Below are 17576 nucleotides of genomic sequence, written 5' to 3' on the forward strand. Positions count from 1 at the left end.
CACGGACCAGTGTTATCCCAATATATTTACTTAAAACATAAAATCACTAAAAATATCTGGAATTGATGTTGACAAATAATTCAGTGCAGTCTCCTACTTTAAGAAGAAAATATAACCTCTTCAGGATTCTGAGTTCTATTCCTATGATTTTCAGAAAAGAAAATCCCACAGTATCATCTGAAGCCAATTTTTGTGTTTCTAGTAATCCAGTGGGTTCTTCTACTTGATGAACATCTCTCTTTTCCAATAAACTTATTTTAGAGTAGTTTTAGTTTCACAGAAAAGTTACAAAGATAGCAGAGAGGGCTGTGGCGTGTCCCTCACCTGATTTTCCCTATTGTTAACATCTGACATCACCAGGGTACCTTTGTCACAATTAAGGAACCAACATTTGCACGCTACTATTAACCAAACTTCAGACTTTATTTGCATTTCACTAGTTTCTTCCAGTATCCTTCCTCCGGTCCGTGATCTCATCCGGGAAGCCAGGTTACATTTCCTTGTTAAATCTTCCTTGGGCTCCTCTGGCCTCAGATGGTTTCTGGGACGTTGTTGGTGACGATCTGGACAGCTGGAGACTGCCAATCATTTAGTAGAATCCCCCCCACCCACGTGGACTTATCTGACGTTTTTGGGAGGCGGAACATGCTACTGGCACGCCTCACGGCCTGAGGGGTCAGCTTGCTTCCCCGGCTGAGGCACTCTTTGTTAGACTTCTCCACTCCACAGTCGCTTTGTTGTTGCTTTTGTTTATTTTAGTATCAGCCTCTCCCATCTCACATTAGAGAGATGGAGAAACTAGGCAGCCTGTTTTCAGACGGGGAAGGCAGTGCAGTGTGGTGGTCAAGGGCAGCTTTTAGGAGACAGGAAGAGTTAGCTCCGAGAGCAGCAGTTTTGCCACTTACTAGCTGTGTGATCTTCCTAAGCTTTACTACCTGAATGATAAAGTGCTGGCCACAACAGTCCTTTGCTCGGCTGGGATGGCGGGGGTCATAGGGCATGACGCACAGAGCACTTACTGCGTGCCCGGTGCGCTGGTTACATGCTTACGCCAACGCTGACACTCAGCTATTTGCCACTATTACGGATGTTAATACGATAGCAGTGCTCGTGGCGCCACGTGTTTATTTTAAAGTCGCTGTTGGGTGTGTTCTTCAGAGCCAGCAGCAGCAGCAACTCCTCAGCGTGTAATTCCTTCCGTTAATGTGCCGGCCTGGACTTGGGCCTTTGGGCTGAAAGGCCGCACTCTCCCTTTCCTGCCAGCCCAGCTCCTCACCTGAGAGTGGGGCACTTGATCCCTAGGTTTTCGGGTGTTCTGCAGTCGGGGTTCCTCTGGTATCGAGGCCCACCCTGATGGAAGATAAAGGCGCCCTCCCCGCCTCTGTGGTTCCTGCCAAGGGAGTCTCTGCTCCAGCGCAGGGGCCAGAAGGAGGGCGGGCCGTCGTCTGGGAGCGGGTTTGGAGAGCACCAAATAACAACCCATTTTATTTAGAAGGAGTGAGTCTAAAAGTAATAACTCCCATTGGGATCTTACTGCCATGAGCTTTCTTGCACAACTAAAATAAAACAGCATTCGCTGGGGAGTCACCGTGTGGGCACTGGTGGCAGTTGTGGGATGCGTGTGTTTGTGTGCGTGGTTGTGTGGTGTGTGTGAGAGTGAATGGCTGTGGGTGTGTGTGTCTATGTTTGCACCTTCTTATGCACCGCGCTCGCCTCCCTCCTGGTCTGTCTGTAGGGCAGAATTGTTCGTGTTCAGGGAGCTTTTCCTGACTCTACAACCATCTTCCCATCACCCTCACGAAGTCCAGCTTTCGGTGTTTCTTGCTTCCCTTCCTGAGACTTCGGAGCAGTCTGGGGCTGTTCCGTGTACGGAAGGGTTGGGGTGCAGCCCGGAGAGCCCCGGCAACCCGGTCAGGAAACCCAAGTTCCAGCCCTCAGCCTGGTCTGGTCGACACCCTCCCCTTCCTCTTCCTCCGTGTTTCGAACAAAGGGGATGAAAAAGAGGGAAAGGGAAAGCGATAAGAGGCGAACGGACCACTGCGTCATTTTCCCTGTTGTCAGGAAAGCCCGTGTCCCATTGGGCTTCCCGGGAGTCCTGCTGGTTTCACATCAGACCCAGGCCCCAGCGACGGCATCTCCCTCTCAGGCCCAACTCCGCTGTACTGTTCCTTCTCTGATTGACTTCTCTGCTCTCACATGTATTTATAGATGCTGCTGCCGTTTCCAAAGCTCTGAATTATGTTTTTTTCCCCTTAGAGATCTGAGAGCCTCGGCTTTCACTAGGTCCGTAATATCAGTGACAGCTGTGTTGTGCATACAGCTCACATGGCAACCAAAGGCAGTCGCTGGCCTGCCGGAGAGCTGGCTCTGGTTTCTCCCCTGGTGAGTAAATGATCCTGGAGAACAAAGGAGGCAGGAGTGTTAGATAAGGGGGGCACGGCGGGGGGCGGGGTGCCGAGGTTAGGGGGGTCACCGCCACCATGACCAGACCTTCTGGATGTCCCCACGGGGACGGGGCGGGAATGTCTTCCAAAACAGAAGGGTCTGAGGGGCTGGGCAGTTTCGTTCCTACCTCCCAGTGTACCGGCAGGTACAGGGTCCGAGCGCTGGGGACCGGGCGCCCTCCGGCCTGTGCAGGGGCGCTGTGACGGCAAAGCAGGGAGGGCGATGTCCTCACAGCGGGTGGCGGTCTTAGACGGAGAGGTCACTGTCCCTTACTCTTCTCACAGCTGAGACAGGCAATCACAGTGAGGCCCCAGGGAGACTCCACACCAGTGGGCGTGGTGAAGTGAGAGGCACATGAACTCTCTGTGCTTGGATCAGGAAGGGCGATGGAACGACTGCTCTGAACTGCCTCACGAATCGTCACCTGGACTTTCCGTGGGTTGGTACCGTCACTCTTCTCCGTGTAGTATCATCATGGAACGAAAATAACTCGCAGCCTGGGCTCACCAGCTCCCCAGTCTGGAGCCACATGTTTCTCAACCAAGAGAAGGAGTGGGGCAGGGATGCGAACGCAGGCCTAGAGGGAATTACGATCCGTGGAAATGACCAAACGCATTAGCGGGCGTGCTGGGTAGTGGGTTGGCCCGTAGCACCCGAGGAGAGGCGTAAGCCGACTGAGCACAGGGTGCAAAGCTGGCCCAGTGGCCTGTTCCAGGGCGCTGGGGAGTTTCCTGTTTTCCGTCCTCCAAACGGTAAATGTGCTGCATGACTTCTCAGCACAAAAGCCCAGCGCGGAGTGTCCAGGAGGGCAAGGTCTCCCCTCCCGGGAGAAAGTATGGCAGTAAGCCAGGTGGCCGCCCAGCCGTCTGACACACACACGTCTCTGACATGTCAGAGCAGCACCCGGGGCGTGTGTCTGGACAGGGCATCTCCGTGCCGGGACAGTGGGTACTGGGCTGACCGCTCCCTGACGGAGGTGGCGCAGGGGCCAGACAGGAATAGGCCGGCCTGTGGGGTGTGTGAGGTGGGGACGGTGTCACCAGGTGTAGCAGCTCCGTTCTGGTTGGAATACAAACATGCTACACACCAGTGGTCCCATCCAACGCAGTGTTGAAAAAGATGACCCTTAAAAAATAGGGTTCCATCACCAACCAGCTTTAGAAAAGCCACGGGATGCAAAGTTAGATCGGTGACTGAATAAACGCCTTGTCAGAAGTTTTTAATAGCTACTGTGCATTGTGCTCAAAGCCTTATTCCAGCCGAGTTGACCTTGGGACTCTCTGCTGTGTCTAGTGCCCCCGCCCGAGGCGTGAGCTTCATCGCAGACAGTGGGTGTCTGGGCAGAGAAACAGCAGGACGTTGGAAACACGGACCACTTTAAATGCCTTCCGCATGTGGCACAACCATTCTGACACTAACGGTCCCTTTACAACACCTTCCAACCTGCACACAGAGCCTGGACTGGCACCGAGGGCAAAGCCTCCGGGCACACGTTTCCTTCCTGTCGTCACAGCAGCTCCCTGTTTGGGTAGGAAAGGGCTCCGGAGGCCACAGTGTGAGTTTCTGCCAGCAGGCTGTGTGGCGTCCACCCCCCGCAGGGGCGCCTGGCCAGGCGGAAGGCAGGTTTCGAGCTTCGGTAAGGCCTGAACTGCACTAAGAGGATCGAACCCCCGTCCTAAGGGGGCCGTGTGGCAACCTCGAGGGGCGGCACAGCAGGGCCTGGCAGTTCCCAGTGTGTGACAGTAAGTAGGGGGCCTGTCCTTCCCTTCCTTCCCACATTGGCAGCTCCCATTTCCTTATTTCCTTCCCTTGTTAATTTGAAGAGCTGCTGTTGAAAATCTTTAGAGACACACACGTAAATACTGAAAGGGACCTGGCCGCCCCAGCCCCTCCGGTGGGCTCTGTGGTGGACCCCTGCCTAGACCCGCCCCGGACGGCTCAGACAGCAGAGCCCGGTCCCCTCTGTCAGCCCCTCGAGCTAACTTAGCGCCCGGCCTTCTGAATTGTCCAGAAGCTTTTGATCACCACTGAGAACAGCTACAAGGAGATCAGGTGCCTAGCCCTTGACTTACCTGAGAGAAATAACGAAGTTGTTCAACTCTGCCATTTTTCCCCCCATAACCAGGGTTTCGGGTTAAATATCAAGGTTTTAAAATCCACAGGGCCCCCTCTGGAAGACAGGTGCGGCAGCGCAGCGAGGAAATACGACGACTCAAACACCGGTGTCTGATTCCGTTTTATTAAAAAACAAAACCCAACAAAATTTTGCAGTGAAATATCCTGGAATTCACAATCTTTTCCAAATCATCAGAGGTGCAGTTTTTTCAGACCGAGACATAAGAAGACGATGGCACTTATTTACATGACAGTCTTCTAAGTAACAAAAATAGCCATGTGGTGTACGTTTGAATGCTGTCCACTCGCATCCGCGACACTTCGTCACTCCCAGCATGAGACGCACTGTTAGACTCCCCAGCACACGGAAAACAGAATCGAGCAGAAGAAACGCCCTTGTCTCTTCACAGAAGACACATCCCTTTAAAAACTGCTTCGTAAAAACTTCTTTGTATTTCGAGATATAAAGTGCTTTGGAAGGAACAAGGTGGGTACTTGGGGTGGGGAAGAAGAAAAGAGATTTACACGGAAAAAGATACCGACACTGCCCTCACTAATCATTTCAATAGACCCGTGACTTCGTCTAGAAAATGATGGCTGGGCGAAATGGCTACTTCATCCATGGCGAAGTTTTCAGCAATGAAGAGCTAACCAAAGTCCAAACTGAAAGTTACCCAGGCAAGTGCTATCAGGGATGACTCTGTGGATTTCGAGTCACGTGGCAAACACACCAGGAGGCGCAGTCCCACGGCCTGAATGTGGAGAGGGTGGGACGACCTCCACGGTGGAGTGTCAAGGGCACAGGCCGCAGGCGGGCCAGAGGGCCTCACGGGGAAGCTGCGTCCAACTCTACCCGAGGCATCGTGTGTTTTACAATAAAATCACACAATTCATGGATAGAAAGGGAAAATACATCCACTGGATTTTTTTTTTCTCCATAGTAGGGAGCTCCCAGAGACTGACTAATGGTGCCACGTCTCACTGCATCATAACGGTAAATCCGTTTTTTGGAGCAGATGTCTTTTTCAGTGGAAGTCACACGCTATATACAGAGGGGTTAAAATATGTCGGGGGGTTCCCTTTTCACATTATGGAGCTGGCAATGGCTGGTCACGGTCTGCAGCCCACAGAACTGCCAAGTCACACACACAAAGTGTGGCACAAATCACGCCCCCTTTTCATTACAAACCCTTTCATTACAAAATCATAAGCATGTACTTCTGCAACGTAACAATATCACACTCAAGCACACCATAGGACATTTTAGGTGAAATGGTCAAATTAAAACTAGAAATTATTCCACCCAGATTACTGCCCTACCAACCGCACTCAAGCAGACGTCCTGTCTGCGGGCCCTGTGTTCTCCTTGGAAGGGTCCCCTACGACAGGGTGATCCTTCTCCCAGCTCAGGGCTGCTTTCAAGAACAAGACCCATTTTTTCTCAGGAAATGAATGGAATGTAACTTTTCACAAATACAAAGTTACTTCAAGTTTTCTAGATGTGAGGACCATCCCACTACAAAAATAACAGCCTGTCCGCCCCTCCCCCACCCCACACATCTCTAATTATAAAATGGTACAACAATTCCAGATAACTACTGTGAAAGCAGGGGGTAAATACACTGTTATGGACATGTAGAAAACACGTCAGTATTTCACACCATCCACATTCATAGGCGAGACGTCTGTTCACCCATCTTCCTTTGTTTGACAGGATCCAGTCGAGAGAAGTTACGAAACGGTCAGGTCTCTGCCTTATTCTGACTCTGCACAAACATTCCGGCCAGAGGCGTCTTTCCACAAACGGCGAACAATGCCTGGCAACTCCGTGCAGAAGAAAAGGCTGCTGGCAGCGAGGTCTCCGGTGGCGCTCTCTTTTGACTTCTCGGGGTTTGTGACATTCCTTCCTCTTCTGATAAACCAAATTCTCAGCTACTGGGGGACTGGATAGTGACAAGCAAACAACCAGCTGATGAAATGGTGACTCTGTAGTTAAATGAACCGGCTGAAAGAATGACTGTGCAGCAGAGGGCGCCCTGCCCCCTGGCGACAACACCCTACAGATCAGTAAGTGAGTCCTTCAGGCGCTCGCTCTGCCTACTGGCACAGGCAAAGGTTTGGTATTGTCTTCGGAAGAGTGGGATATTAATTAGCTAGCTCTCACACACGAAAATTCTTTGGCTATTGAAAATCATCACATTCTCCAAGAGAATAATATTCTGAGTTGAATAAAGACATAGATGTGTTTAAACCTTTTGAGGGAGAAGGGGAGTAACCACTAGACTTTAAAGATGCTGAGGTACTAAGGCAATAAGACTTTTTAATTTTTTTAGATTTCTGGGTTTAGTAAGGTCAGTCACCAGCCTGCAAAGAGAAACCCTCTTGAAATGTCACAGTTCCCTTCAACCAGGCAACCCGCCTTCACTTTTATTTCTGAGGACATGAGGGGAAAATTCAGCTAGTCCGTGGAAGAAGCACGTGTCCATTAGATGGCCATCCATCTTTGGTTTGCAGAGCACACAGGACCCCCACATTTCCTTGCTTCTCCACACCCTCTGCTTCAGTAGGGACGCTAAGACCACAGGCTTTCTGCCCGGTAGTGACTACAGGTGACTCAGGTTGAGCCACTTTCTCCACAGGTTTTTCTCCTGTGCTCTGTTCAGACCTGCAGACCTCTTAAGATGATCTCTATATTCCGGCTTTATCAAATCAACAAATATTGATTGGTGGCCACAGAGCAAATGGCTCCACGGTAAGTGCAACGTCCATAGTAACGAAGATGAGAAGGTCTTGGGTCACTGAGATTCCTGACAAAAGCCACTTGATGAAGAAGCCCTTGAGGGAGGCATGATTCAGAGAGATGTGAATGACCTTGGCAGGTGGCAAAACAGGCAGGTTTTGCAATTAGAGGGCTCGGTGATGAAGGGCACCCCTCTGGGATCTGGACCCTCTCCTCTAGTTTTGGGATGACAATTCAGTGCCGTCGAAGACTCAGCGTGGAGGAGTGCAGCTAGGCGCTCCTAGCTGAGTTGGGTTTAAAGAACTCGAGGTTCTTTAAAATCAACTGTCCCCGTGACCACAGGCCTGGCCCTGTGCGATGGGGGAGAGAAGTGGGACAAAGGGAGAGGTAAGTGGTGAGAAACTCATTCCTGCTGCTCACCGTGAGTTTAGGTGTTTTAGGCAATCCAGACCTTCTCTGTAATCAGGAGTGTTTACCCCTTAACACAGGCACATGCACACACACACACAACCAGGTCAGCTGCACACCTGGGGCGTGGCACTTACTTGGGGAAGAACATTCACGTTCCTATCCCGCCATCCTCTGTCCCGACTCGGAGGAAGGAAGCCCTCACACAGCCCGTTAACAACCGTCGCCAAATGCGCTCCTCAGTCCTGGCCCTGAAATAGCTGGATGAGGGGCCTCTGGGGCTCAGAGCAGTGCCCGGGGCACCATGCGTCCCTCCCCTTGGAGGGTGGTTTCTTTGTGTGTCTTTCTCAGTCTTAAGGAAGAAGTGGCCTCGCAGATCACTTACAGGGACAATCTCTCACGCCACAATGTTAGGCAGCACGAGTGGCCATTGCATACGGCACAGCCCACACATTTTTCTAAGAAATCTTACCCCCGGGGCCTGTAGTGAGCTAGGAAGGTCCCCGCACATGCTGGAGGTGGAAGACCATAAACCTGGACAGTCTTCTGGAGTATTTCCTTGCCAAGCTTTCCCTAGGAGACTTCTCTGGCGAGGAGAAAAGGAAAGAGCTGTATGTATATGGTCTGCAATACAATTAGATCTGAGAAGGGAACGCGGGGCTAGTTCCTTCACAGAGGACTCTGCCATGAGCGTAAACTGGGTGTGATCATCTGAAGCACAGGTACAGGGGTTGCCATGACGTAAGAGGAAAACACCAACCCCACTAACAGCGGTGCCCACCTGGGAACTCTGAGACCTACAGAACCGAGGCCCCGTGTCCTGAAAGATGGGAGAAGGACTGGTGTGGGTGCGCACCCAAAGGCAGAGACGGGCGATCAGAGAAAGCCAGGCTTGGAGACAGCAGAGGGTGGAGATCTGAGTGAGAGCGTGTGAAAACGCTGCCGGAAATCGCCTGGGCCCTCGCTCCACAGAGGTGTGACTCTACAGCCCACCCTTTTGGTGAAAGGGTTTTGATTTAATGAGATTTCTTCGTGTTCAGTCAAGGTGAGCCCGTTTATTTTGTATGCTTGACAAGAATTTTCATCTAATCAAAACTCATAAATATAAGAAAGAATTCTATGTTAGTTTACCTGTCGGCATTTTTGATTCTAAAAGCGTGGCAGCCATGGGGAGGTCAGGGCACTAACCAAACAGCCCATCAGGCACCGCGGTTCTTCCTGTGACCAAACCCGGAGCCCAGATGTTCCCACCAGAATGAAGGAAATGCCGGGAACCGGGCAAAACAAACCTCTTAGGACAGAGACTTGCCTCCAGGGTTGCCAGGCTGACTAGGTGATGTCAGAACAGGTAGGCGCTGTTGCCACTACTCACCTCCTACCTTCTCAAACTCTCCACTCTTCCTGCCTGGATGGCACAGTTGACACTGCTGGGGTGACAAACCCTGGAGACCCCCTCAAGGTTCAGGTGCTGTCTTCCTGATTGGGGAGGGCTCAGCTCCTCCCAAAGGGACCAGCCACACAGAGGGTCGCACTACCTAGAGGTGACTTCACATTATTCTGAGGGACTGAAAATGCTCTGGTTCTAGTCCACGGCCTCAGGGTTGGGGGGCCGGGATGCTGATTTCAATCGAGAAGTTGGGCTGTTGCCAGGCAGTTAGAGTTCACCCAGGAGTGTCTGGACAGTCTCCAGCCCCAAAGACTTTTTCTCAGTACGGCCACACAAAGTCTGGTATTTGGAGTCAATAGGAACTTCCTACTTTTCCCTTCTAAGGCCCCAGGGGGCCCCAGGCCTGGGAAAAGACCTCCCACCAAGCAGGAAGGACTGCTAGGGGTCAAGGTCACCTTGCAGGACTACAGTCTGGAATTCTCTTCTGCTTCGGATCGGCCTAAGGATTTGCTGGAGGAAGGGGGGGCAGGCTCTCGTTTGAGCACCAAATCGATGTGGTTTGTGTGACTTTCTGAAAACTAACTGGCCGGAGAAATAGCAGTAAATGCTAATGGGGCTCAGGGTGTGGTTGGGAAGTTTAAGCAGAAATCCCAGCAAGGGTGGTTACAAAACAAACGCTCCTGTGAGCCTCTAGGTAGGCCGCTTGGGTGGAGTCGAGTCCTCCGGGCAGGTAATTAGGTTTTAACCTGTTTTCTTTGTAAGGGCCAGGGAACCCAGGGAGAAGACTGGGGAAGCTGGAGACCGGCACTGTCCAATCGGGAGCTCGCCCGGGTGGAGAGGCCTGGGAGTGTAATGGTTTCAGAGGGCCAAGTACAAACAAGGATGCAAAGCACTTCATTCACACTTTCGCATGAATTACATGTTGAAACAATAATATTGGACTAAAAAAACAGGTAACTGAATTATTTTTACGTGTTGACTTTTTTTACTTGCATTACATTTCTATTAGACAGTGCTGGTCTAGACACTCATGATGGAAAAATGCACATCAGCCAGTACATTAAACTTTGCCTACACTTCTAGAGAGTTCCCCAACCTTTTGATACCCTCTGTGAATCATGGGGTCCCCAGGTCTTTGGTGGGAGGTGGTGAGGAATGCTGTAGGGGAAGAAGTGATGTTTCTATTTCTTTTGCACCCTTCCATGCTGGTTAATTTTTTTTTTTTTTAGCTACCAAAGTCACAGAAGAATCCTCCAGAAACAGACCTTTGGTAAGTGGAGAACCTCACAGACTCAGGGGGTCAGGTCCACAGGCCTCTGCTGAGCCCCCGAGGCCCCTCAGCATTTCTGCAGCGCCCTCTAGCGGCTGCAGCGGCCGCACGCAGCCCCAGGGAACCCGCAGGGAGAGAGAACCACCAGGCAGAGGGCTATGCACCGCCGCAGGCGCGCTCTCTCTGCAAATGGAATGCGAAGCCTATTTCTTTTGCTGTTGAATTATCCCTCTAATTCCACCTGACTTAAGACCAAAATTTGTTTGGGGCCAAACCGATGAAGGAGGGGTAGGTACTGCAGGCCCAGGCTGACCAAGAAAAGGAACACCTTGAGATGAACAACTGCCCACAAAAACACCAGGCTTGGAGGGTGTCCAGAGATGGCACACGTAGTGACTAACAGAGGATCGGAAACCAGGTGAAACCAAGCAACTCCTACTTGGGCTTAAAACTTCAGTCCCTGAGAGACTCACACTCAGCAACACAGGAGCGCCAAATCTCAAAAGACGTCACTGTAAGTCACACGTCTAGCAACTCCGCTTCCCCAAGGCAGAGCGGTGGCCACCTGCCATCCTGTGAAACACGGACACCCCTGGCAAAGTGCTCACTGGTGGTGCTAGGCCAGAAGGTGCCTTGGGCACCGTCTTGCTACGCGCCCTCCACTTCACAGGTTGAAAAGGAGAGACCCAGCAAGCACGAGGCCCAGGTCCCCGCTGGGCACTCCCTGCTTCAGTGGGCAGCGAGGTTTTCTGGCGGAACCCGGCTCTGGTTTCTGGATCAGTATTAGTGTGAGGAGTGGGGAGAAGCCTCCTCTGATGTGCAGAGAACTCGGGGGCGGGAAGCCCCACTCCTGTCAACCCCTGCGGCAGCCCACAGCGGTCCTTGACTGTGCAGAGAAATCGCTCCCTTCCTTCCTCGCCTCTGCCCTGGGGGAGTCTAAATGAACGTACTCAAAATTGCACGCTGGAAAAATAGCACATTTCTGTCATAGTTACAGAAAAAGAATACAAACATAGAGTTTCAAAACGGTGGCGTGTAGTGCTCTCTGGGTACCTCTTCCTTTCTCTGTCCCTCTCCATCAGGAGAAGCCTGACGTCGCCAACTCCCCTGCTGAGCCTTTTAGACCAAGTGTTCATCGAATCACACCTCTCTCCTCACCTGGTATCTGGACCCGCTCAGGGAGCCCTGGGAAGCAACCTGCAAAGGATTCATCCAAACCCTTCCTCGAGGTCTGGAGGGGGTAACAGAAGTGTGTTGGAATTAAGGTAGAACCTGCACTGTGGGGACACGGGCTTGAAGGTGACTAAGGCCTCCATTTCCTGTAGAAGCTGCGTGAGGTCACAGACCCTGCTCTGGCTTTGGGGAAGGCAGTACAACAGATGTTTTACTTTCAGGAACGATTCGTGATATCTGGTTTTGAAACTGAGCTTGTAATTCCAGCTACAAGCCCTACAGCCATGGAGAATGGCCTTAATGCCCTGGAGGGGACCTCTGAGTTCAGAATTTCAGCCAAAGAAGGTGAGACCCAGACAAATGAAAGTGCCTCCCTAGAGATTCCTTCTCATGTCACATGGGCCTCCACAGCGCTGGGCAAGAGGCCACCAGCGTGATGCTGCTGACACCAATGAGCAGTGGCCTCAGCAGATTCACAGCTTAGTGTCGGGGTCTCCGGCTGCTGGGAAGTTCAAGACCCACTGGAAAGAATTCAGATTCCTAGTGAAAGCTGGCCTTCGACTGGGTCAGCATGCAGAGGCACCTCCGCAAGCCAGGCATGCTTCAGGCTGAGTCCTTCATCTCAGAGACGGAATGCACAGACCAGTCACAGCGGGACTTCTAAACACCACCCTCCGTAAATGCTGGGGCGAATCAAAGGAAACGCAGAGGCGTGAACCTAAAGGAAACTATACATGGTCTTTAAAAAGAAACCACCAGAGAAATCAAACAATTTCAAAACAAAAAAAACAAGACCAGGAAAAAATTGAAATGAAAACCGAGAAGCCCTAAACGCGTCCTCTCCGTCTGTGGTAGGAGCTTCTGAACAGCGTGTCTGCAAGGACGTGGGAGGGGAACTCAGCTTTCGGCCTCCAACCTGCCCAGGCCGCGGCTGCGGCTGCGGTGGAGGCGGAGCGGCTGCGCCACCAGCCGGACGCGGGTATTGCTTTTCGCGACCATTCCTGAGCGGGGCGCCCTGCAGGGGCCGAGGTGTTCCGGAGGCCTGTGTGCCCGGTCCAGGTCGCGGGGCTCCCCTCTCCTCTGTCCCCTTGGGTCCTACCGTCCCTTTCTCCCATATTCGCCCCTTCACGACTTCACCTCCTCGCAGTCTTGGTCGGTGGAGAGCTCCACGTCAGACAGTCCCACCTCCATGGCCATGATGAGCGAGATGTCCGAGTCGCTGCTCACGGCGGGCTCCTGTTCGCCTGCGAGGAGAGAGCAGAGCTCAGGGCCCAGGGACACTGCCCAGCCTCCGACTGTCTCGTGAGGGGGGTGGGGAGCCGAGCCCAGGGCTCCGTGCGCGCGCGCGGCAGTGCCCCGCCCGGGGTGACCCCGTCTGCCTGGGTAAGGCAGACGTTCCGGGGAACCAGCCCCTCTCTTCTCCATACACTCTGCGCCAAAGCTGCCCCAGCCACCACCCCTCCCTGCCCCCATTTTGTAATAAATATGTGAAAAGGGCAAAACTACAGTCGTGGGGGTCTTGGTGGCGTCCCCCCCAAGCGTGACGTCTGGTGTGATGTTGACTGGGACAGCGGTTGCTGTGCCAGGACTGCGTGGCCGTGCGGTTTCTGTGCACGTGCAACTGGAAACTGGAGACTTGTGCGCCCACTGGAAGGAAGACACGAGTTCCTGCTGAACTCTGACCTGTGCCTCGGGCGCTGATTATTTCAACACGACCGCCTTGAATAGCATTTCTTTGAAGGTTAAGAGAAGATATTAGAAAAAATGACTATTTTGTAAAAAAAAAAAAAAAGAATTAGAGCCTCTTCTCACACTGTATCCCTAAATACATTCTAAATGGATCAAAAACTTCAGTGTAAACAAAATAAACTAATAAAGCTAGAAGAAAATATGCCTAAGGATATATAAAGAAATTCTACATGAAAAAGCAATTGAGCAATTCACAGAAGACCGATACATATGAATAAAATAAAAAAAAATTAAAAGCACAAAAAATAACATCAAGGATCTGTATCACACAGGGATTATTTATAAAAATTTCATTGTAGTTTTAACACATAGCTTTTAAGTCAATAAGAAAACTAACAGACTAACAGAAAAATGGGCAGATTACTACTGAACAATTCACAGAGAAGGATCACAAAAATGACCAAGAAATATAAGGTCAAAATGAGCTACTCCTTTTGTTCATGAAATCTTTGCTCTTAAAAAAAAAGACAGCCTTATTGTTAAGGGTACTTTTACAGAGTACATGTAGCACTGTGAAATGTTCACCCAGTAACTTCATTTCCATAATGTATCATAAAGAAATGATCAGAGATGCAAAAACATTCATTTAATCATTATATATAGCGGTAAAACATTCCATGTAACGAAGTCCAACAATAAAGAATATCTGAATAAACCATGTTACTTTTAAAGGATATCTTCTTGTGACAACCACTCAAGTGACATTTCCAGAGAATATGTGGTTGCATAAGGAAATACTCGCAGTATACTGTGAAGACAGAAGTATTCAAAGTATTTTTATGCTGTGAGGTTGACAGAGAAAAGTTAACTGGAAGCAAAGTAACCAAAAAATGCTAATAAGTGTCTTCTCAAGTTTCATGACCTTTATTCATCTTCTTTAAAACTTGTTTCCAGTCGTACTCCTGAATGCTCTGCAACGCACACACACCATTCACCCACTCCAGGCACAAGGAGTCCCCACTCTGAGTTAAGGGCGCACCAGATGCCAGGGGTGCAGTGAGAGTGGGGTGAATCCCGTCCAGCAGGCAGGCTGACAATTACAAGACAATGGGATAAGTTCAGCTGAAGAGGTACCTGGTGCTGTAAGAGCAGGTAGGACGGCTCCATAACCATTCTCTGAGTCAAAGGTCTCCCACAGGGCAAGATGTCTAAATGGATTCCTACAGCACTACTCTTATTTTAGCCAGAGGAATGAGAAGGAAGAATCTGTAAAGCCTATCAGTAGCACATAGAGAAGTCTAGAGGAGGCAGGGGGCCCTTGGATGGACACCACGTCACACTGAACCATGGCTGGAATGCATGGTCCAACTAGGGAGTACGAACAGGGGGGACGGCTCAGCCCATAAAAACCTAGAGATCTCGTATGTTCCATTGTCCTGCAAGAGAAACACGCAATGAAAAGACCAAACATAATGTCTAAGTCCTGAAGACGGCTGATGGTTACTACACTGTTGCTGTGATAATCACGGATACAATCTGCTACCTGGTGGTGAGGTACAGAGAAGAGCTCGTCACAGCAACATTGTGACTTTCACAGAGATCTAGTTTTAAAAACGGGCGGCACAGAGAAAGCACGGACTTTGAGTTCCGTGGAGGTAGCTCTCCACCCCTACGCAGGCAGCTTCTCCTTTGCTCCCGGCTCTTCAGCCACCAGCTGCAGCAGATTTAATGGGTGCACTCCCACCATGGTGGTTTTTACACTGGAGTGTGCGAATTAGAGGCACAAAGGGCCGCGGGCACGGCTAAACATGGGCTGCTTGTCCGACCGTCCGGCACAGCTCAAGGAGAAGATGAACTGGAATCAGTAAACAGAGATTTGCAGGGCAGGTGGGGTGGGAAAGTCTGGCTTTTATGATGTGACGTTTGCATCAACCACATTATCTAATCATTTTCCATTTCAAAACTTAAAAAATATGATCGGAAGACACTTGGAATTGCTCCTCATTGTGCCCCATGTTTTTCGTTGAACTTGGACTGTTCCATAAATTTAAAAAGTAGGACTTTATCCTTTAATCAAGGCAGATGTTATACCTTCAGGTGATGATTATGTGAAGAAAAATGTGTCACTAAGACATTTAGAATTCTGTGGGTGAGTTTTTAAAGTAGCTATTAATATAAATTTTACCTTCTTCCCTGCAAAGGCTAATATAGAACAAATGCAAAAATACAGTGGCCTTTATTGAATTCTCACAACAGCCCTTTGATGTGAGTATTATTTGTACAGCTTTAAAGACAAAAAGAAAGAAAGACCCTCTTAATCCAATTGACACAGCAGGATAATGCCTTCCTTCTCTTGGGCTTCGTACATTGGAAGGACACTGAGAGAATTTAAGCAGGGAGTGATGTGACCCACTTAATATTTGAGGAGGTCCCTCTGGTTGTTAAGTGAAGGACAGACTGGCGGGGCAAAGAGCGAAGGCAGTCTGGAGGAAGCTGTCGTGGAAAACAGATGACACACGAGGTGGCCTGCTGTGGCAACCGGAAAGGAGCTGAGGGGACAGGTGGAAGGACGGTTTTAGAAGAAGGAAATGCAGAAAGTGACGGACTGGACAAAGGTGACAGGAGGTGAGGAAGCAGAGTGGCTGCCCCATCCCTTGGGCAGTACAGGCGCCTCTCACTGAGCTGGAGAAACTGGCGGCCAGATGGGCGGGGATTGGTCCAGAGTTGAGCTCTGAAACATGGTACCTATACACAGTGGAGTACTACTCGGCCATAAAAGAAGAAAGTTTTACCCTTTGCGACACCATGGGTGCATCTGGAGAGCATTATACTAGGTGAAACCAGCCACTCAGAGAAAGATAAATACCATACGATTTCACGCATGTGGAATCTAACGACCAGACTGAACTAACAAGCAAAATAGCGACAGACGCAGAGATGGCAGGCTGACCGCCTCAGGGTGCAGGGGTGGTGAAGCGGTAGTGGGTGGTTAGCCAAAAAGGGAAAAGGACTCACGGGCGCGGGCGACAGTGTGGTGACTGCTGGGGGGTGGGGAGAAGGGGTGTAAGGGGCACAAATTGTAATGGGAAAAAATACAATAACACAATAAAAGAGTTTTGTGTGTGTTGGAGGTGCCCGAACATCCAATGTCCATGTGGCGTTGGCAGTTAGATACAGTGTCTGGAGTGTGGAGGAGAGGCCGTGACTCTCGGTGAAGTCGGGAGGCTTCAAACCGTGGGAGCAGCTGAGGTTCTCTAGGAAGAGGCTGTCGAAGGGAAAGGTAGCCCAGGGGCGGGGCGCCCAGGAACGCCAACCCTTCGGGCGGAGACTCCAGCTAGTGCCTCGATGCAGTCTCTGTGGTCCATACGACTTGTTTTTAGTTTTAAAATGTGAATCTGTTACCATTACTTAAAAAGTCAGGTTCTTTCACATACAAATTTATCATTGAAGTTTATCTTGGAAAAAATGTGCGGCAACATGTGCCGGTCCCCAGACAGAAGCCCCCGGGGCGAGGCCCGCAGGTACCACCCCGGGGGGGTCTGCGGCTTGGCGGTGCGGACAACTGAGTTTCGAATCTCACACCCAGGGGCGGCCTGGAAACAGCCAAAGAACACTGTGTCATTGATTCGTTTCCTTTTTCCCCCTTTAAAATTTATTTTATTCTTTATATCCTCACCGGACAATATGTTTACTGCTTTGAGAGAGGGAGGAAGGGGAGGGAGAGAGAGAAAACATCGATGTGAGAGAGCAACAGTGATCGACTGCCTTCCATCTGCTCATGTTCCAACCGGGGATCAATCCCGCAACCTTCTGGTGTGTGGGATGACACGCCAACCAAGTAACCCAGCCGGGGGTTTCCTTTCCCCCTTAAATGTATTATGTTTCTGTGCCTCCTTTGCAGGCACTGCCTCACATTAACAGTCCATGCCCACGGGAATGGGATACTGGGGGCACCCCTGAATCGGTCAGGGTGGATTTAAAGACCGACCCCAAGTCATCTGGTCCTGGGCCTTGAACCTCCTTACCACAAAATTAAAGATAATGTGGTTAGCTGGTAAGCAAAAAATACTGTTTTAATTTATTTTATTTTATTTATTTATCTTTAGAGGGGAGGGGAAGGAGAGAGGGAGAGAAACATCAATGTATGGTTGCCTCTCATGTGTCCCCTGCTGGGAACTGGCCTGTAACCCAGGCACGTGCTATGACTAGGAATTGAACCATGATCCTTTCATTCGCAGGCCCGTGCTCAATTCACTGAGCTACACCAGCCAGGAGAAAATACTGTTTTAAATGGAGCCTCATAACCTCCTTTGTTGACTTATAACTACGGCTTTCATATATTTCCACAT

The 17576-nt window shown here is 50.5% G+C and overlaps 1 protein-coding gene across 1 annotated transcript in view; it reads right to left on the minus strand.

The window, feature by feature from the left end:
* Window positions 1–4662: 4662 nt before the first annotated feature.
* Window positions 4663–17576, minus strand: part of RNF150 (ring finger protein 150) — a 170227-nt gene continuing 157313 nt past the window's right edge. The window contains exon 7 of the mRNA XM_053658588.1: window positions 4663–12782. Within this exon, the coding sequence (XP_053514563.1) occupies window positions 12664–12782 (119 nt within the window). The 3' untranslated portion in view covers window positions 4663–12663. The remainder of the gene's footprint in view (window positions 12783–17576) is intronic.

The sequence above is a fragment of the Artibeus jamaicensis genome, unplaced genomic scaffold, assembly GCF_021234435.1.
Source record: "Artibeus jamaicensis isolate MK-2021 breed Jamaican fruit bat unplaced genomic scaffold, CSHL_Jam_final scaffold_537, whole genome shotgun sequence".
Classification (NCBI taxonomy): domain Eukaryota; kingdom Metazoa; phylum Chordata; class Mammalia; order Chiroptera; family Phyllostomidae; genus Artibeus; species Artibeus jamaicensis.